This window comes from Ceratotherium simum, chromosome 24 (assembly GCF_057802395.1).
Source record: "Ceratotherium simum simum isolate JZ-2026a chromosome 24, ASM5780239v1, whole genome shotgun sequence".
In the NCBI taxonomy this organism is placed as follows: Eukaryota; Metazoa; Chordata; class Mammalia; order Perissodactyla; family Rhinocerotidae; genus Ceratotherium; species Ceratotherium simum.
This window is the reverse complement of record NC_141923.1, coordinates 33,867,920-33,888,665: the sequence shown is the minus strand read 5'-3', so window position 1 is coordinate 33,888,665 and position 20,746 is coordinate 33,867,920. Positions and strand designations below refer to the sequence as shown.

General features: G+C 49.7%; 1 protein-coding gene across 2 annotated transcripts in view; it reads left to right on the top strand.

Annotated features, from left to right (window-relative positions):
• The first annotated feature begins 17,103 nt into the window (after positions 1-17,103).
• GALNT16 (polypeptide N-acetylgalactosaminyltransferase 16) overlaps positions 17,104-20,746 on the top strand; it is an 89,465-nt gene continuing 85,822 nt past the window's right edge. The window contains exons 1-2 of one of the 2 annotated variants that reach the window (XM_004426282.3): positions 17,104-17,268; positions 17,658-17,947. In XM_004426282.3, the coding sequence (XP_004426339.1) occupies positions 17,771-17,947 (177 nt within the window). In that variant the 5' untranslated portion in view covers positions 17,104-17,268; positions 17,658-17,770. Of the gene's footprint in view, positions 17,269-17,370; positions 17,468-17,657; positions 17,948-20,746 lie in introns of those variants that run through there. The other variant, XM_087448327.1, reaches the window with a different exon arrangement.

The following is a 20,746-nucleotide window of genomic DNA, read 5'->3' as shown; positions in this document are numbered from 1 at the left end:
TTGTTCCTCTGCCCCTTCATTCCCACTTGTCCTCAAACAGGCATTGCTACACTAGAAATCTAAACTAGAAATCCTTGAAAACGAATCGTACCAGCCACTTTTGGGACCATGTGTTCACTGCACTAGGTTATTCTCGGGTGTGTGCCTCGGTGGCCGTACTGCGTGGAGCCCAGGGTGGAGGAGAACCGCAGAGATGGACGGGTGGTCATCATCTTAGTCAGGCTTGCCACAAGGTGGCACTCCTAGATTTTGTTTTGTATTCATTCTTGAGCAATAAAGGGCTTTTATACATGGTTCCTGGACATAACTCATGACTTATCTTTCAAGATTTGTGAGCTGATTTTGAGTCATTTTGATAGCTTTACAAGAAAAACTTCTTCCTCTGAGAAAAGAGAGTAAGGCTCTTCCTTTTTCTTTCTCTGTGGTCCTCAAACTAAGAGATGAGAAGCACATAAGAGGTTGTTTAAGGTGCTGTGGTTGCTGTGGGGAGAAGGAATGGGTTTTCCAGTAGAGCTCCCGGCAAAGCCGGTAGCACAGAGCCAGCACCAAGGCAGAGGAAAAACCTAGACTGTGGTACACGAGATTCCTCATCTTTCTCAGAAGAGTTACTGTGTAGACTTGAATCTTTTTGTTCTCTGAGTCAGCCTTGGAGTTTAGCAGCCTTTCCTTTAGACTGACAATTGCTATCTCAAATGAGATATTTTAGGGTAGGCATATTTTAAAATAAATTTTTTTTTCTGATGTAAAAGTAACATATGCTTATTAGAGATGAGTCTCAAGAAAGAATAAAAACCCATCTTCCTTCCATCTAGAACAGAGCTAATCTTTGCTGGTATATTTATGAATTTCTTTTCAGTATTTAATAATGCATATGATATGTATAATATTTAAACAGAATCGAGAGTCAGACATAGATACAGCTTGGTATCTTATTTTTTTTTCCTCACCTAACATGGTATCACGTGTAATTTCCTGTGTCTTTAAGTCTTTGAAAGTAGATTTCTAGTGGCTGTACCTTACTTTAATTATCCATTCCCATCCTGTTGAAAATTTTTGTTGTTTCAGACCCTTTTTTAATATAAGTGATGCTGTGAACTTTCTTGTGTATAAATCTTTTTTTTTTTTAATAAGGAAGATTAGCCCTGAGCTAACGTCTGTTGCCAGTCCTCCTCTTTTTGCTGAGGAAGATTGGCCCTGGGTTAACATCCATGCCCATCTTCCTCTACTTTATATGGGACACCGCCACAGCACAGTTTGATAAGTGGTGCGTTGGTCCACGCCCGGGGTCCGAACCCGCGAACCCCAGGCTGCCCAAGCAGAGCGTGCGAACTTAACCGCTACGCCACTCGGCCACCCCTATCTTGTGTATAAATCTTTGACTATATCTTTGATAATTTCTTTAGGATAGAATCCTAGGAATTGGAGTGTGAGGAGGGGGCCTCACATTGCTGGAATGAGTACAAATTGATATCACCTTTTAGGAGTTTGTATCAAGGGCATGCTTCTCTTTGACCGTTTAGCTGGTGTCCCAATGCATTTGCTGAGCTTCCATATGAGTAGCAGTGGGAGGACGGTGTCGTGGCAGGGCCCTTCTGAATGTGCCCTGAGCACTACGTTTGTAGGCTCAGAGTCTTTTCTCTACTTCCCTTCTGTCTCCCATCCTTTATTGCCTCATTTCCGCCTTGTAGTCAGTGTTTTTTGGAAATCCTGTTTATTTTAAAATAAAAATGTAAAAAAAATTTTAGTTAAAAGTAAAAGTTTTTATTTTAAACTAGAAGTTATAGACATGTTTTTTCTGATGGACAAGCAGTTAGTGATGTGCCATCCTAAAGTGAACAAGGCACGATATTCCAGGATTTGTTGCCTCTTAAGAGTGCAGCCATAAGTTACTTATTCTTAGCCATGTCATGGATAGAGATCCGATGACAAAATGTGTTCTGTTGAAATAAAGCCATTTTAATCCCTCATTTTAGACTCTTAGGAACCCAGCAAGCAGAAGGAGCTTTTGGTCAGCTTCCTATTCTGCCTCTTAGTTTGGTGCCCTAACATTTGACTATAATTTAAATTCATAGTTTACCTTTCCTCTCTGAGTTTTTCATTCATTCATTTATCTTTTCTTCCTTTTTTTTCTTCATTATGTGTCATATCCATGAGAGGTATCACTTTTTTCTTTTAGAGGAGATATTTTCTCAGTTTGCTAGTTTACTAATTATTATGTATTTTAAAAGGATCTGTCTTTCTGGTCTTTTGTCTTTTCTGCTGTTTCGATGGTCATTTTTAGAGTACCTAATCCTCAGGAATACAGTGAGAATCAGTTTTTCTTGGATGAGATAAGCTAAAAGAGGGTGTAAGAATGATTCTTGTTATGACTAACTCTTGATCTGAGTAACATAAAAATAGTACATAATCTCCCAAATACTTTTGTTTTGGAATTCAGCTAGACTTTTTAGCTATTCACCAAGTTGCCTCCTCGTGCTAGAGCCTAGTACCTTCTGCCTGTCCCCAGTCTTGGAGCAGTGTCCCATCAGGTGATGGGACAGGGCTGACATGCAGCCAGACAGCCTGCATGTTGACAAGTACCTATTCCACAGGCCTCCTAGGAGATGCCTCAGTCACTCCCTTTCCTTGGGGCACCAAGGCCCTTGCTTAAATGCAAACTTGTTATTTGGGAAGGTGGGAATACATTAGACCATTGTTTCCTTCTAACCAACTTTGTCTATGCCAACTCTGGTTGGAGGTCCCTAGACACTGTTGGCAATTGGACCAAATGCATAATCATTTGGTGGATAACCAAGAACTGACTTCCTTTGCATAGAAATAGGAAATGTCAAGGGCTGGCCCTGTGGCTTGGTGGTTAAGTGCGTGCACTGCGATGCTGGTGGCCCGGGTTCGGATCCTGGGTGCACATCGAGGCACCACTTCTCCGTCCATCCTGAGGCCGAGTCCCACATACAGCAACTAGAAGGATGTGCAGCTATGACATACAACTATCTACTGGGGCTTTGGGGGGAAAAAATAAAATAAATTAAAAAAAAAAGTCAGAACTAAAAAAGAAATAGGAAATGTCAAAGGACCTAATTCACATATCATGGGCTGTACCCTATTCTGATGTGGTGCACACTGCCTTAAAAGGTCATTCCCTGCTCCAACTGACTGGAGGTAATCTCATGCGCTCCAGACTGAACTTAAAGCATTTGCCTTCCTTCCAGCTTCCTTATTTGTCATTAATTCTTGAATTGTTCTCTCTTGCTGGATGGGTAGCCTGTTGCCTTTCTGCCAGCATAAGTTTCAAAAGCTGCTGAGTTGAGAGTCAGCATTAATGTAAGCATGATGTGTGGTCTAGAATATTCCTGAGTTGGAGAGGCTACTTATATTCTATTCCTGCTTCCCAAAGATCTCCCTTCTCAGGCTGCAACATGCTGGGGCAGAGTTGGGATTCTGACTACTCAAGCCACCAGGGTGTCTATTAAGTCTTGGATAAGAATCAGAAATTTGAGCTTAGTAAGCTAATGGGGCTGAAAAGAAATGGGAGATTGAGACATGGGTAGTTTTAAAAGAAGTCTATTTATTTGGTTGGTGGTGGTGATGGGGACGTGTAGTCTATGGACTTAACTTTATATTTTGCTTTTTCCTATATTCAGTTCTGTCGTGAGTTGGAGGATCAGAGGAGTGGGCTGGTGACCTGGGTTCTGGCCACCAGCTGTGTATCTTTGGACCAATTTCTTAACTTTTCTGGGCTCCTTGCTGTATCTATAAAATTAGGAGTTTGAATTAGATGTGCTGTGAGGGCCCTCCTAGCTGTAGCATTCTGTAATGCATCCCACTGTTTCTTTATGTAGCACTTGCCCTTGGGTGCTGTGTACCTTCTGCTTCGTTGCACACTCTCATCCCCCCGAGCCCTGGGAATGGAGACTATGCATGGAGAAGGGGAGTGAGGAAGTAGGATGCCACACCAGGTCCCCCTGGCCTCATTGACTGGGGAGAAGCCTGCTGCTTCCATCTGGTGCTCCACCTGGGGTCAAAATACTCTTCTCAGCAGAGATGTGCTGCATGTGGCCTTAGGGAACTCTCATTTCTATTCAGTTCACTACTTAACAATAAAGAAGAGAAATCTTTATCTTCAGCCACATTGCCAGGGCTGTAAGGTTTAATAAGAGATAAGCATAGAGTAGAAATGAGGCAAGTTTACCAAGTGTTGTAGATGGGAAATACTGAGGAAAAACAAGTGACTGTTTCTCATTTTAAAGATAGGAAAAATTAGGGCTGGCCCCGTGGCTTGGCGGTTAAGTGCGCGCGCTCCGCTGCTGGCGGCCCGGGTTCGGATCCCGGGTGCACACCGACGCACTGCTTCTCTGGCCATGCTGGGGCCGCGTCCCACATACAGCAACTGGAAGGATGTGCAGCTATGACATACAACTATCTACTGGGGCTTTGGGGGGAAAAATAAATAAATAAAATTATTAAAAAAAAAAAAAGGAGAAATTAAGGCTATCCCATAGAGAGAAAATTGAATAGAATTGGGTACTTTAAAAGGATAACATTAAACCAGTAGGTTAAAAGTATTCTCCCTGTGTTTTAGAATTAACTCACAGGGAGACTGGGGAGTCTTGGGGCCTGTGTCTTGTTTAACCCTGCCTTGCCTTGGACTTTGTCCTGCTCACCTTTGCCTGGCCACTAGCAAGACAGATATGTGCAAAATGTAAAGTTTGTATTTTATAAGCTGCTTAAAGACATTTCTTTCTATATATATATCTCCATTCCTTATGACCTGGCAGAAAATGTATTTTCCAGTCCATCCTTGTGCTTAGTTTCAGTCCCAAAAAGGGTGTGGTGTATTAGCTTTTCTTTGTGTAGTGCAGATTTGTACCAAGTGTGCTAAACTTGAAGCTCTTTTCACAATAATCACTTTGAGTAGACATGAGTCCCCATTTTCTACCAAATTCACATCATTTTGTTGTTGTTCTAGAAAAGGTAACCAGATAGCCAGAAAGGAGGCTAAAGTATATTTCTCTGTCCTCTCCTAGATGGACCCTAACTTTATCTAAAATTCTGATGTCTTTTGTTATATCCCATAGAGCCAGCTTAGTTTCTTTTTAATCAAGATATGTATATTTGGCCCTGGAGGTTTGGTAGGCCTGAGCTATAGCATGTATGGCTTCCTCTGAGTTCTTGGATACAATGAGCAGGACGAAAGTTGGCTCAGAAAAGGAACAGAAGATAACTTGGGGTTAGTTTTTCTTTTTTAAATGTTATACAAGTGCAGAGCAGTTGGCTGCCATCCCCCTCTCAAACCATCAGCAGAGTTTGACCTTGGCCAAGATTTTGCCTCATTCTCTCGGCATTTCAGCATAGAGTTGCGTTTCAGCCGTGGAATGCTTAACCAAAAGCACATGCTGTAGTGGTGGTTTCCAAGAGCAAGTTTTTGCAAAAAGTCCGCATCGTGGTGTTTTCTCAAAACAACAGCTTTCTCTGAACCACCAACCCAATAAACCCCCAAATGGTGATTCTTTGGCTTATTCATACACAAGGGCTGGGATTCTTATTGCTGTTGGTAATAATACTTTATTGAAGTGCGGTATAATGAGCATACAATAAAGTGTATACATCTTAAGAGTACAGCTCGGTGAATTCTGACAAATATATACACCCATGTAACCAGTAAGGGGCTGGGGTTTTTATATTACATGAAACGTCTATCCTGATGATGTTCATCTTGGGATTGGAAGGTTGTACATTCATCTAGCTCAGCGAATTACTATAAGACAGCAAATCCAGGTCAAATGTGATGAAGAGTTGGTGGTCTGAGTCCGGGCGGTTGCCTTTTTGTCACATCTAGTGGACTTGGTTACTGCAAAGCTTGATGATGTTTGTTTTTAACAAATTACCTATTACATAGGTAATATGTGAACATAGTACAAATTTTTTTTTTTAAATGGAATCTCCTCCCCATCCTTTCCCTCCTTGAAAGTAACCTCTGTTACTATTACTTGTGCTTTGTACAGTACGAGAGAGAGAGAGAGAGAGAGAGAGAGAGAGAGAGAGAGAGAGCATGCGCACGGTGTGTGTGTGGGAGGTCGTTTTGTTTTTTAAGTCCCAAGTTTCTTCTTTGGTTGCTAACCAAGAATATACTTCTCTTGCCCTTCTCTTCATACTCTAGGCTCTAGTCTAGGGCACTTATGCAGAAACTTGGATCCTGCAGCCGCAGTAGGACTAATCCTATTTGTCCTGTACTGTAAAGTTCATTCTCTGTATCTGTCTCTGTATCTGGCTCAAACGTCCATGTTTCTCACAGGATTGACCATGAGTTGGTAATTGTTGAAGCCGGTTTTTTTATGTTAGGCTCTCTACTTATATATATATTTGAAAATTTCCACAATAAAATGTTTTTTAAAATTCATATTTCTTTAGCAGTAGCTCCTACAACACACCTGTCTGCTTAAGTTTTTTTTTTTTTTTAAAGATTTTATTTATTCATTTTTTTCCCCCCAAAGCCCCAGTAGATAGTTGTATGTCATAGGTTCACATCCTTCTAGTTGCTGTCCGTGGGACTCGGCCTCGGGTTGGACGGAGAAGTGGTGCCTTGGGGCGTGCCCGGGATCCGAACCCGGGCCGCCAGCATCAGAGCGCGTGCACTTAACCGCTAAGCCACGGAGCCGGCCCTAAGTTTTTTTTAATAATGCTTAATTGCGGGCCGGCCCCGTGGCTTAGCGGTTAAGTGCGCGCGCTCCGCTACTGGCGGCCTGGGTTCAGATCCTGGGCGCACACTGAGGCACCGCTTCTCCGGCCATGCTGAGGCTGCGTCCCACACACAGCAACTAGAAGGATGTGCAACTATGACATACAACTATCTACTGGGGCTTTGGGGAAGAAAAAAAAAGGAGGAGGATTGGCAATAGATGTTAGCTGAAGAGCTGGTCTTCCTCAGCAAAAAGAGGAGGATTAGCATGGATGTTAGCTCAGGGCTGATCTTCCTCACAAAAAATAATAATAATAATAATAATAATGCTTAATTGCAACCTAAAAGCAAACTATAGGTGAATCTTTAGACTGTCCCACCCCCACAGCAACCCAAATCAGACATTCAAAATTCCAAAGTTATACACATGAACTGGGTCAGTTATTCACCTTCAAAAGCAATCTTTCCTTTTAAACATAGGATTGACCTCAAATTTATTTTGAAAAGCCAGCTTCTCTGGCAGGCAAAATTTGATTTGATTTGTACACCAAGTTTTTCAAGAATATAAATCTCATGCAGAGCAGAGAACTTATATCCAGCCTTGAACAGTAATTTACACAGCTTATGGGCTCAAGAGCCAGGGGAGGAAGAACCTCTCATGCCCAATCCTTTCAGTCGGAGAGAAAACAAAGCTCTCATGGATGGCTTTCCTCGGCCACTTCTCCTGGCTTTCAGCCTTATTTTGTACTCTTCTGTGGCACGTGGATGAGGAGTCAGGTCTTTTCCAGATTAGAGTTTCCCAAAGATACCCAGTCCAGGGAAGGGAGTGAGGCTTCTGGTGTTTTCCAGTTCAAGTCCCATATGGTTTCCCAGGGCCATTTTATCCTTGATGTCCTTTCATGCTCTCTTCTTTGTCTTGTGTAATCTGATCACCCAAGGCCTCTCCAGTCATCATTGAGAATATTCCCACTGGTCAGGGAGCTCCCTTTGAGCATCCCTTTAGAGCAGCTGTCACATTTGAGCAGCATCTGCTTTCTGACAAGCTCGAAGACAGAATGAAGGAAGTCATTGAGTCTTTCCCAGTGAAAGTGGGTAACACAAGCAACCTTGGGGACTGCGATCAATAACATGCTGTGCATTTGGTGGCCTGGCAGCTTGTGTGTGTGGAGAGAGGGGGCGACTTCCAGATGGGGCAGGGATCTTCGTGGTCTCAGGCCTGTCGTCCGTGCAGGGTTCTAATGCTGGAATGGTTCCCTGAGTCTTTGGCTCCAGCCTTTTCTGGGCAGAGAAACAGGACGAAGCAAAATGCCTGGTGTGTTTTAAATAGATTCTGCTTGCTGCAGCCAAGAAGCCCAACAGCTTGGGAGGTGAGTGACCCTTCCAGAGAGATTTCTTTTGGGCCCTTCCTCTGGCCTCTGGCCCCTCGAATACTGACCGCCTCAGGCTCTCCTGCTCCTCCTCTCTGACCTGACGCCATTGGTGTTCATCGCCATTGGTGTTCATCGTCCTCTCGCTGCCCTCCTGATGGTTTCTCTTCAGGCCTTTCTGGTTTTAGTATTTATTACACTTTTATTGGTTTTTGCTCTCTGCTTTTTCTTTCCCTGAAGCGGTTTTTCCTCATGCTCTCTATCTTTTCATCTCTTGGAGTCTGTTTGTGTCTACTCTACCAAGTGCACATCTCCATCTGCTGCTCCTTGTCTGACTCTGTCATGGCTTCTCACTTGTCCTCTTGCCCCCACCTTCCCCACATCTGCTGGGGGACAGCCCACCCTCACCGGGGCTTTGTTGACCCTGGAAAGAAGTTGGGTGCAGGGAATGCAAATGGAGGGTAGAGGAACCCACATTGAGCAATCCCCTTGTGGGGCAGGTGACAGCTCCAGTCTGGGAAATGGACCTTAAAGATGGCAGCTGTTTCTGGGCAGTGTGGCAGTTGCAATAGGTAAGCCAAAGGAGGAGGAATCAGAGACATCAGAGGAGGGGTTGGGGGAAGCAGGGGACAGAAGTGATGGGCCAGCACCCAGTCCAGTCAGTGATCACCAGAAAAGGAGGCAGAAGAGGAAGGCCAAGTGCAAGCTCAGTGTCAGGAGGGAAGGCTGAGGAGGAGCTGGCCCTGGGGGAGAAAACCAGGGGAGTGGGACCCCGCCAGGGATGCTGGGCCCAGCCCTGCCAAGTGCAGGCAGGCAGCCCGGGGGTGCAGCCAGGAGAAGAGGGAGCCTTACAGACCCTTTTTCCCACCCATCTCCAGCCCTTTTGTCCTTTTTTCTTTCATGTTCCTGTCCTCATGTTATATTAGCAGCAGAAAACAAAATAAAACAAGGCAGTCTGTCTTTGATAGGGAATGGCAAGATCTGGAGAATTTAAAGCTGGATGTACTTCCCTCTTTGCTGAACTCTTAGGCCCCTTTGGCCATCTGGCTGTTGGAGCCATGAGAGCCAGCCCCTTCCTGGAATACCTTGAATGGAGTCCCTGTACCAGCTTGATAGCCCAGCCCGAGTGCCAGTGGCAAGGGCAGCCAGCAGCGGTGTGCACCCACAGAACCCCTCCAGGCGCGTGGGGCAGCCAGGGGAGCAGGGCTGTTGGCCATCCCAGCTGGAGGGCTGGGGTTGGTCTTAAGCAGGGCCTGGGCTGAGGGGTGGCTTCCAGCATGTGATGCCAGCCCATCATGGGCTCCTTTCCCCTAGGAACTCAGCTGCAGAGGCCTATGGTAGAAGAAAGAGAAAGGAAAACTCTTCTTTTGCTTAAAAAAAATTTAATTGAAGAGGTAATAAATGCAAGTGGCAAAAAATTCAGAAGTGACAAAAGAATATACAATGAAAAGTCTTCCACTCCTCATGTCCTCAAGTTCCCCTCCTCAGAGACATCCCTGGATGTTCCAATTTCTTGTACATTCTTCCAATTTCTCCTTTTTAGGTCTGCTGTCATCCAGAAGTTTTCAGATTCTTGATCAAATGCAATATTTTAAATTGTTTGTATGTATATATATGTATGTAATATGTGCGGAGGGATCAAATGATGATAAGGAAAATTGTATCTCAGTTTATTGCCAATAATTCTTGCTGGGCAGGGAATGGTTTAAAATATTAAAATAAGTAAATAGAATCCTAAAATGCTAGCACTAGAAAGGGCCTTCCAAGTTCTTTTGTACGAAAGTCCTCATTTTGAACATGAGAGGGAGGCCCAGATAAGTGACTTTTCCAGCATCGCCAAGCTAGCTAATGGCGCTAAAACCCAGGTTTCCCTCCTAACCACCCCAGGTGCCCAAGAACACACTTAGTGCTCCGTCTTTAGGTAGTGGCCATTGTAAAGACATATGATTCAGAAATGGAAGGAAAGACAAATGATTCCACATGGGTTTAGAAGTTTCCTCCATTGGACACAAATATAGGGAAAGAAATCAGTAATCCTAGGAAAAACCTGAAGTCATATTCCAATTGAAAAAATAGCTCTTGTGCACGTGCGTGCACACAGACACACATGCACACACACACAGGCATCGGCAGAAAACGAAAGGTATATTCTGTTGTCTGTCTATCCTGCTTGGCCAGGCAGAGGCTGTGAGAGGCGGCACAGTGTCACCCCCTGCTGAGGAACCTGCACCTCTTCGACCTGCTGTCACCCGGTGGGGGGAGGCAGAGGCAGGCATTGTTTTGTTGGGCAGGAGGGAGAAATGCCAGCCTAGACTAGAGTAAGAGGACAACGTGTGCATGGACACGGGGCAGGGCTGCCAAGGGAGAGGGAAGTGGCCATGCCACTATGGAGCTCTGCCACCACTGGCTCCAGAGCACTGACAACCGCAGCTGTTTACACCACCTACCAGGAAGAGATGCCCCAAGATTTATATGCTCACAAAATAGCAGGATAATTTTTAAAAATTATCTCTGCTTTGACAACAGTTCCAGACACTGTGAACAATTTCAGTGTCCAAGCCAGATTGATGGGTCTTTTGATGGCTTCAGAGGGTGGCTTCAGTGAGACGGGACATGTATGACTATAAACACTGGCTGTAAAAACCCTCAATTGCCTTGAAATGGTAAATTTCTAGGCAGTGTGGATCTGATATTACACGCCTCCTGCGTTAACAGCTTTTTCTTCCTGTTCACTTATTTTGGCTGGTAAGGGAGTAGAAATTACACTTCGAAATATATCAATGGATATTTTCAGCCTTGCTGAGAGCTTCAAAATATATACCAATCCTGGGAGCATTTCCTAAATTTTCACTTCCCAGTTTCTCAAGGAAAATGGAGGTATCAATTGTAGGTACCATTAGATGGAAGGAAATGCAGGACCAGCACCATGGGTCTCTTTCTGATTTAAATTGTCTCTGGTCTTATCATCTGACCTCTTTTTGAGCCAAATTTTATCCCAGCCCTAGGTCTAGGAGTCCATCCTAACATGCACCAGATGATGAGGTCCTTGATACAGAAATGAGTATTCCTAAGAGCTTGGGTCCACAGCCCTGAATCAGGGGCATCTGATGGAGGGAGAAAAAGTGCTAGTTCTCTGTCTCTTCATCTTCACATGGAGGATCCAGAGGACCTAATCTCTGATGCCACACGGCCGCTCACCCATGCCTAGGTGCAGGGTACATGGGTGGCCACTTAGCAACGTCTTTGCCCCAGTTCTTTTCTGGTTTTCTCATCTCCACCTGACTGGCCTCTTCCACTCCTCTTCCTGAGCACCGGACCTGGATTGACAGCTGCCTGCCTGGACGGACCACAGTGAACTCAAGTTCAGTTGAACATTCCCCCCAGATCTGCTCCTCCTCCTGTATTCTCCATTTCAGTTAATGGTTACCTTACACCAAAGCACTTGTCTCCTATGCAAGAAGTTTACATGTTATTCTCAAATCCTTTCTCTCACCTCCACCTCCAACTGATCACCAGATCCTGAGTCTACCTCGTTCTCTCCTGCTCCAGTGTTACTGCCCTAATCCAGGCCCACAGCATTGCTTGCTTGGACTATTGCAGTAAATATCATTGTGATCCCCTGCCACTGGTCTCCAGCCTCCTCACTAAAATTTATAACTGATCATGTCACTCCCTGTTTTAAAATCTTGAATGGTTCTCCATGTCTTACCAGAATAAGTCAAACTTCTTGTAAAGGCATAGAAGATGTCTGCTAACTGGTCCATGCCTACCCCTCTAACCTCTTTACCATCCCACCCCCTAGCCCATACACGCCCAACCACTCACCATACGCATTCCTGTGCTCCATACACTTCCACATCTTAGGCCTTTTGTTTGCCTCGTCATCTTCCCAGAATGCCCTTCCACATCTTGCCCACCTCTTTATTCTTTAAGACTCAGCTCCCAGATGACTTCTTACTTGTGAAAAAGCCCCCTTTGTGCTTCTATGGAGCTCTATTATAGCATCTATGGAGCTCTATTATAGCATCTTGTGATGATTTAGGTATATCAGTTACTGGACTCCTCAGAAGCTGGGATTGGGTTTTGTTTATTTTCGTATTCCTGGAACCTAGAAGTGCCTTGCATGGTAGGCGTTCAAGAAGGAAAGGAAAGAAAGGGACTGGAAATAACCACCCAAGTGGGCAAACAGGCATTGGCTTTGCTGTCTGTGCGGGCTTGTGGCATTTTCATGGGACTGAATGGGGAGTAGCGGCAGCCTGCTGCCCTAGATACTTATTCATTCATTTCCTCATTGCACAGATATTTAGTGAGTGCTGCCGGGATGCCCAATGCTGTGCTAGAAACTGATGATACACAAAAGAAGGCTGCCAGGCCCTGCTCAAAGGAAATCCCATTCAAGGGCGAGAGGAGTGTGACAGGCACTGGCCTGGCATTTGGGGCCATCTGGTCTGCTCTGAGGACCTTTGCCACTCAGCTCTGCAGAGGCTGTGGGGGAGGGGAAGGGATGAAGGAGAAGGCAGTGGAAATGAGGGGGTCAGGGAGGCCTTGGAAAGGGCTCTGCCTCTGGGACCAATTCTGCTGACCAGCTGGGTTTATTTATGCATATCTCCTTTGCAGGAATTCCTTGCTGTTAAGAAAAGGCATTTGACACATTTCTAATTAGACCTCAGACTCTGCAATCCTATTATTCCCAAATGCAACAGCTGGGTCATTTCATGATCAGTAATAACATTTGTAGTTCCTGCAGTTATCCACACCAAAATCAGGGTCATTCCTCCCCTGACTTGGGATGGGGCCACAGAGGACTCTCTCACCCCCTCATTCTGGGGCAGAGGTTTGGCCCCTGGCCCCGGGGTTAGGGGAGGAGCTAGCTGCTCCTGAGGAAGCACTATGAGGGGACCTGGGTTACTCACCACACTGGCCCACACTGACCTGAGATCCCTCACTCCCTTTCTCTGGGCTCCAGTCCTGCATCCGTCTCTCCTCTGCTTGAGCGAGAAGAGCATAGTGCACAGAGCTACCCTAGCCCTGTGTGTTCCCTCCCTTCCTTCCATCAACAGATATTTAATGAGTGTGGACTATGTGTCACGAAATGCCAAGCACTGTTCTAAGCACTGGGGAGACAGTGGTGAACAAAACATGCAAGAGCCCTGCCCTCATGGCATTTACACTCCAGTGGCAGAAACTGATATAAAAAGTCACCGTTATCACACAAATAGGAGAATGATGACTGCTAAGAAGACTCTGAGTTCCTTTCAAAGAGCCAGGTCCTCGCCTCCATCTATAATGGTTTATAGAAACTTAACTTATAAATAACTTTTCCTTAGATACACTGGTGCATTAAGTGTGATCAGCTGGAGTGGGTAGCATATGTGCCACTTGATGGCTGGGTGACCTCTGTGGACATCAGTCACTTCATCTGTGAAATGGAGATGGTCGTGCCTTCCTCACAGGGCCATTGTATTCTGAGATTGTGTATCGGCACAGTACCTGTTGCATGGTAACATACATTCTGTTCACCATCCCTGCTTCCTTTCCTGCTTGGAGCAGACAGGGGGTCTAATCATTTCCCTTCACCCACCTTCCGGGCCCCTGCTGCAGCTGCAGACAGGGCAAGAGGCTTCTGAGCTAACTCAGAGTTGCAAGGGTAATGGGCGTGCTGGCAAGAATGGACAGCCAGCAGAGGCTGGGGCCCTGCACTCTGCCTCTCCCCGCCCCTACCTCCAGCCCACTCGGCAGAGGTTCTAGAAGAGGCAGCCACTCACTTATGGGCAAGACAATCATCCTTGTTGGACCTCGAGTGTGGCTGAGGAGGCCTGTCTGGTGTCTGTTCTCCTTCACAGCTCTGATGAGCAATGCCCTGCGTGTGCCCTGGGCAGGCCCTTTGGGAGTCCCCCCTCCCCCCAGCACCAGCAGTGTGCCTGTGAGAGTGGGCCTCCAGGGGCCTGGGGTGGTTACCAGGCACTGGATTTTACATGCTTTATTTCATCCTACTTTCCCCAACAATGCTGCAAGTTACGGGCTGTCAATGCCCCATTTTATAGTCAAGGAAACTGAGGCTAAGAGAGAGTAAGAATTTGCCCAAGCCACTCTCCTAATATGTGACAGAACCCACATTTGAATTCGGGTTGTCCAACTCCAGAGCTAGGGTCTTACACCAAGCTGTACTCTCTCTCCAGTTATCCACCCCACCCCCAGAATCCCCACATCAAATACACAGGGGCAGAGAGTTCCCTCCGGGCTCTGGGAGCGACAGGGGCACATGGCACTTTGCCCAGCTTACCTGAGTGCTGGCTTCGACAGCTTTAAAAGAGAAGGGGACCATGCCTGAGAGCAATGCCACAAGAGAAATAATGCCCAAGGGACTGGAAGTCCACAATGGCACAGTTGGAGGGACGTCTCTCTGCATCCCTCCTTTTACAGAGGAGAAAACGGAGGCCCCGGAGGGTAAGTGAGGTCCCTGCATTATAGAACTTCTGTCCACCGTGCAGACTCCCCAGTGGCCTCAGAAGCCCTGCAGGTGCCCAGACCCTGGCATGGAAAATGGACCTAAACGCAGCCCCACCACTTCCCTGCTGTATGACTCTCGGTAAGTGAGAGCTTCACTGGACCTCAGCAACCTCGTCTGCAGGCTGTGGGCGCTTTAGAGACAATGTGTGTGAGATGCCGGCACAGCAGCTGGCACCTGCGAGGGACTCAGTGAACTGTAGCTATTATTATCACTCTTGTTGTTTTCGAAGTTCAATGAATGTTAGGCAACACTAAGTCTCCTAAGTGTTGCTTTGATTCTGTGGTTCTACTAGAATCCATTCCTAGGACCAGAGAGGAAAGAATGCTCACTGTAATCTCTGAACACTGACATCCATCTCAGGGAGGGCGGAGGCTCAGCTCTGCACCTATTTGGGATTAGAATCTGGAAGAAAGGCTGTGCACTGTAGCAGAGGTGGCAGCTGCTAGTTCCTAGCTCTTCCAGAGTGCTTGTGGCTGGAGCCCTCCTTCTGGAGCCGTCAGAAACCCCATCAGCCTGGTTTCAGTTTGGCATGATCCAGTTTCATCCCCACTGCTTACGGGTGAGTTAGGAGCCTCTCACTAGGGGTTGATATGATGTCTTTGGATCCCACATCCTCTCATCTGGTTCTCTCAAGATCAAAGGCAAGCAAACATGCATAGACCAGGCTCAGATGAGGGGAACAGCGTATGACAACAAAGGGCCATTCCCCAGGTCTTTCCACTGGCTGACATGAGACCCTGTGTGGCAGTGCAGACACCAGGAGGGCAGTTCGCTTACATTTTCTTGTCTGGAAATGCCTTTGGGGCCTGATTCCTGAGGAGCAAGGTCTTCCTGGCCTCCCACTAAGGATATGACCACTGGGTCTGCCTCAAGATTCCTGCGAAAACCAGACAGTGGTTTCATGGTAGTTTTCTCCATCTATGCAAATGAACCCTGGCCCCCACTGCAGTCTAATTAAACTCCCCAGGCAAGAGAGACCTGGGAGAGCGAGGCGGGCCCACGGCTCCAGCCAGTGACATCTCCTCACCCATCTCCTATTTTTCTTGACTGCCACACAGCTCAGACAGTGAGCTATGAGACCCTCTTGTGCGCATTCCCTTCTTTCTAGGGCCACCTTCTTGGTCGGGCCATTTTTGGACTTGTCTAGTTGTCCCCGTGGTTAGTCTTCTGTGGGAGGAAGAGGGTATTGCAGTTGCCATGATGGCCTTTCTGCAGCAAAAAGCAAAAAGGAGGGGCTGGCCCCATGGCATAGTGGTTAAAGTTCCAGGTGCTCTGCTTTGGCGGCCCAGGTTCACAGGTTTGTGGGTTTAGAGGGTTCGGATCCTGGGCACAGACCTATGCTGCTCTTCAAGCCATGCTGTGGCAGCGACCCACATACAAAATAGAGGAAGACTGGCACAGATGTTAGCTCAGGGCTAATCTTCCTCAAAAAGGAAAAAAAAAAACCCTTAAAGTTTTCTTTCTTCATTTCACTTCCCTCCAATAGAAATGTACTGAGCATCAATTATATGTGTGGTTGGGTCCTGAGTGCTGGAGAAACGGGGGAAATGAGTGGTGCTGATGGGGGTTGGGTGAAGGCATGAGCTGTGACTCATCACTTGCCAGATACCTGAGGCACCTTCTTTTACAGGCTGGGACCGTATGTGGGCCTTCATTTGAGCCAGTGTCCAGCAGCACCAGCAGGCAGCAAACTCCCTGCCAACTCTGGCAGGTCCCTGGGATTCAAGGGCCTCCTGAGTCCAGACTCACCCAGCCTGGCCAACCTCAACTGCCACCAAGTCCTTCCCAGCATCCTGGGCCCCAGCAATACAGGCAGCTCTCTTCCTTGAACATCAAGTACATATTTCCATCCTCTGGACCTTCGCTCTGGCTATTCATGCAGCCGACACTCTGCCCTGCCCTTCCCTGCCTCTTAAGAATTTATTCGAAGGATTTATCCACCCTCTGTGAGAAACCTTCCCTAAGAGCACCTTGCAATACGTTATTTCTTCCTCTGCCATCCCTGCTTGGTTTATTTAACATCTATTCGTTGAGGGTTTGCTCTGTGCCTGACCCTGTGCTGGTCTCCTAGAACTAATTTAGCCCACCTTGCCTTCTGCTGGGAGTGAGAGTGGTTCACACCAGATTCTCAACGCCTCCAGGGCTGGGGCAGAATCTCAACGATTTCTGTGTCCGTGTCTCTCACCACCGTGTTTTGCACTTTGTCGAAAGTGTCGGATGGAGAGAGGGCTTCTAGACTGGGCTCTGCCCACTAATTAGTCGTGTGGCCTTGGGCGAATCTTCCAGCCTCTCTGGCCTCCCTTCTTCCTGATGAAATGGTTATGATGATACCTCAGGGTTGTCCAGTGGACAATGAGGCGGGGTACAGGGAAGCATCATGAAAGCTGGGAGCCCCAGGCCAATGGAAGATGTGGGGTGGTTGTGCCCCCTTTCTCCTTTCACTGGCTGTGAAGCAGCGTCGCTCCCCCTTCACTCTCTTCGAATGTCAAATGCACCAGCTTCCAATCCCTCCTCGGGGCGGGCCCTCGGGCGGCTCGGAATCCTAGGCTGCGGAGGATTCCGGTGCAAACTCAAGACTCTGCTCCCGCCCAGCCGTCCCTTCCCAAGGACTCGCCGAACACACCTTAAACCCGGCTCCAGAGCGCAGTTCAGAGCGCAGCCCAGAACTGCAGCTCCGCGGCGCTGGCCCTGGCCGGGTCGCGCATCTCCAGCCGGTGACTCAGGGCCGCTCGGTCCGGGGGTGGGTGGAGGTAGGCGGGACCGACCAGGGCCACGCGGGGGCAGCCGCCGGGCGCTCGGTCGCCGAGCGGTGGGAGCGGAGACTCGCTCTGGCCCGTCGCCATTCCGCCGCGGGCGTCTGCCTCGCCGGGCCTTTCTCCGGCGCGGCTTTGCACCCGCCGCGGTCCTCTCCGGGTGCGCAGCGGCCCGGGCTGCCGGCGGGGGCTGGAGCGCCGGGCGGGCTCTGCGCGCGAATGAATGGGCGCCCGGGGGATGCGCGCGCTCGGGGCTGAAGGGCATTAGGACCGTGAGGATCGCTCCACGCTCCTGTCTCTCCCTATCACCCCCCCCAACCCCCCACCTCTCTCCTTTTTCTGCTCTGCAGGACTGAGCAGCCAGGCGCGAGCGAAAACAAACAGCTGGGGCTGCGAGCGCCCCCGCCCCGGCCCGGAGAGCACGCCGGTCCGGGCCCCCACTCGGGGCGCCCGCCCGCCCACCATGAGGAAGATCCGCGCCAATGCCATCGCCATCCTGACTGTAGCCTGGATCCTGGGCACTTTCTACTACTTATGGCAGGACAACCGAGCCCACGCAGCATCCTCCGGCGGCCGGGGCGCACAGAGGGCCGGCGGGAGGCCGGAGCAGCTCCGCGAGGACCGCACCATCCCGCTCATTGTGAGTACGCCCTGCGCGCCGGGCGGCCGGCCCGGGAGCCGCGGCGCGCATCGTAGCCCCACGCGGCTGCAGAGGGCGCGGGGCCCGGCCGGGGGCTGCGTGCCCACGGCGCCCTGCTGGCTTTGTATATGTTGGAGCATTCCTGCCCGTTGTTATGGCAACCTCCGTCGGGCTAGCGGGGCCGGGGCGCACGGATGGAGGGAGGGTGACAGCGGGTGGGGGCTGGGAGAAAGTGCTGCAAGTTTGGTGGGCCCGGCGTGCGCGCGCGACTGGGAACGTGGCGGCTCTCTCGGCACTGCGCCGCCGGCCAGGGGGCCGGGGACTGCCCGCGCCTCGCCCGCCCCGGAAGGCGGCTGGACCTTGCGCGCAGCAAGCAGGCAATGGGAACCGCGCGCTGCTGAGCGTGTAGGTGGCCGTGCGCACCCCCACTCCAGCCTCTTGGGGGCAAAGGACGTGGGGTAGGGGCTCCGGGTAAGGCAGGGTCGCTAGAGGCTGGGCCCAGCTTTGCGTCCACTTCTCAGCCCGGGTCAACTTGAACCTGCTTCTTTGGCACGGAGGACTCCCCACTAACACCTCCCGGGGTTCTCTGGGTCGGGGAAAGGTTTCGTCCTGTACGCGCCCCTCACCACAACACTAGGGTCCATCATGACGAGTGAGTGGACAGTGTCTTTTCTCGGACTCAGAGATTCCCTCTCACGAGGTCAGCCCCGCGACGTCAACGCGAGAGAGGAAACAAAGGCGGCGGAGCCCGGCGGGGCCCTCGGCGGAGCTGCGGGGGCCTTAGGCGCTCCGGGGACCCGGGCTGGGGTGTGCGGAGCCCCCGCCGCCCTGCAGGGGGCGTTCCTGTCGCAGCCTCCGCCCGGCCCCCGGGTGACATCTTCGTGTGGTAGGGGCACCTGTTGAGGCAGGAGGCTCCCGTAGCCGCCGAGAGGCGCGCTTCGGCGGGCCACGTTCCTGCGACCGGGGTGGGCGCCGGGCGAAAGCCCTGGGCGACCCTCGGGACGAACTGATGAGCGGGGGCAGCACGGCCGGACGAGGACCAGGAGGAGGGAGAGCAAAGTGTGGGGCCGGGGATGGGGGCGTGCAGCAGGGTGGCCATTCTGAAGTGAAAAGATCTGGGCCTGGGGAGGGAGGGGTGAGGAGCTTCTGGGGAGGTGCGGGGTCAGGAGGGCGAACGAAGGCCTGAGTGCGGTAGAATCAGATGGTATTTGCACCAAGGTGGCTGAGCCCCAGGAATATGGTGGGGAGGGGGCGGCGTCGGTGTGAAAGTGCTCTCATATTCCCATCCTGCCCCAGATTCCGTGTCTTGTCACCCACCCAGGAAGAAGTGAAAATCCCCTGCCAAGCGACCACATTTCCCACCTCTGCCTGAGGAGACCTTGGGGTTTGTGGGTTTTCCTACAGCCCCCTCCCCCAATTCCCAGATCCCCGTCTGATTGAAATCTCTGGGGGTGAGCCTGATCAGGTGGGGTGTTCCTTTCTGGGCTGAGGATCCCTGTCACTAAGACACTGTTTCCAAAGCCCTTGTGGATGTTTGGAGAGCAAGGCTGCTGAGGAAAAAGCCTCCTGTCTAAAGACCCTAGAGTGTTGGGGTCTGGGTGGACTGACAGATTGAAGTCGGGAACTGGACAAACCAGTAGCTCCCCCCAGGGAGCTTCCACACCCTGGACTCGTCCAAGCTGCCCCATTCTTACACTCTGAGAGGGCCAGCCCTGGTCTCAGGGTCCCGGGCCTGAGGAGGCAGGGGAGAAGCGCCTGATCAGATGTTCTGTCCTTCCCTGTGGTGACTATGGGAGGAGGGTCTGAGGTGGAAGAAGAGGAGGAGGGGAGAAAAGAGGGGACTGAAGGGAAGAGAGCACAGGGAACCTGCTGCTCAGAGTCGAGCTGGGTCTCATCCCATTTGCCTCTGCTTCAGAATCCTGACCTTACTCTTGGACCTCTCCAGTGCCTTCTGAGACCAGCTGGGAAGGCCACTCAGACTGAGAGCCCCGGAATGGTGTGGGGGGCACTGCTGTAGGCATGTGGCACTCGTTTTTGAACATTCTCTGGCCCTCTCCTCGTTCCTATGGGGTTTGACTTGCTGCAGATTAGAAGTGGGCTGTGAACTGGAAGCCAGGTTTAAAGTGTGAAGGAGTATTGGGGAGATAGATCCCTGGGAGCCAGGGAGTGGAGGTGCAGGAAGAGAGGGAGAGTGGACGTTTCTGGGGAGTGAGCCACAGAGCCTTGTCTGGCCACTGAGGGGCATAGCCAGCTCCCTCTCTGTTCCTAAGCTTCAGTCGTGGGTGTCTGTTCTGCGGGCAGTGGACCCAGTCACACACCGCCTTTGCCACTACCTTGCACTGTGCTCCTATCTTCCGAGGTATTTCACTTCAGTGGACTCTCAGCCACCTGCCCTGTGTCCTCACTGAATGTAAGCTGTCACCCAGGGACTGTGCAGGAAGCTTCTTGCCCCACATTGATGCACACAGCAAGACTTACTAAGTACTTGTTAGATGAGTGAAGTAGGATTTCTGTTTATCTCTGGGAGCAGTCAATGGTCCAAGCTTCATATCCCCCTAAAATTTATTCCCAGCTCCAACCTGACCATAACTAAGGAGATAGGGAAGTGCACCGGGAGTTGAACCCTTTGTTCAACTTAAAAGGGGCAGGTGCAGCTGAGGATTTGCTTTCTCCCTGAAATCTGTGGTTCACCTCTCACTGGCCTTCTTGCCATTCCAAAACGTGGCTCTGTCTAGTTGGGCCAGGACACTGCATGTGGATTTTCGGATTCATGGGGAATGATGTGGCCAGCCCTGCTGA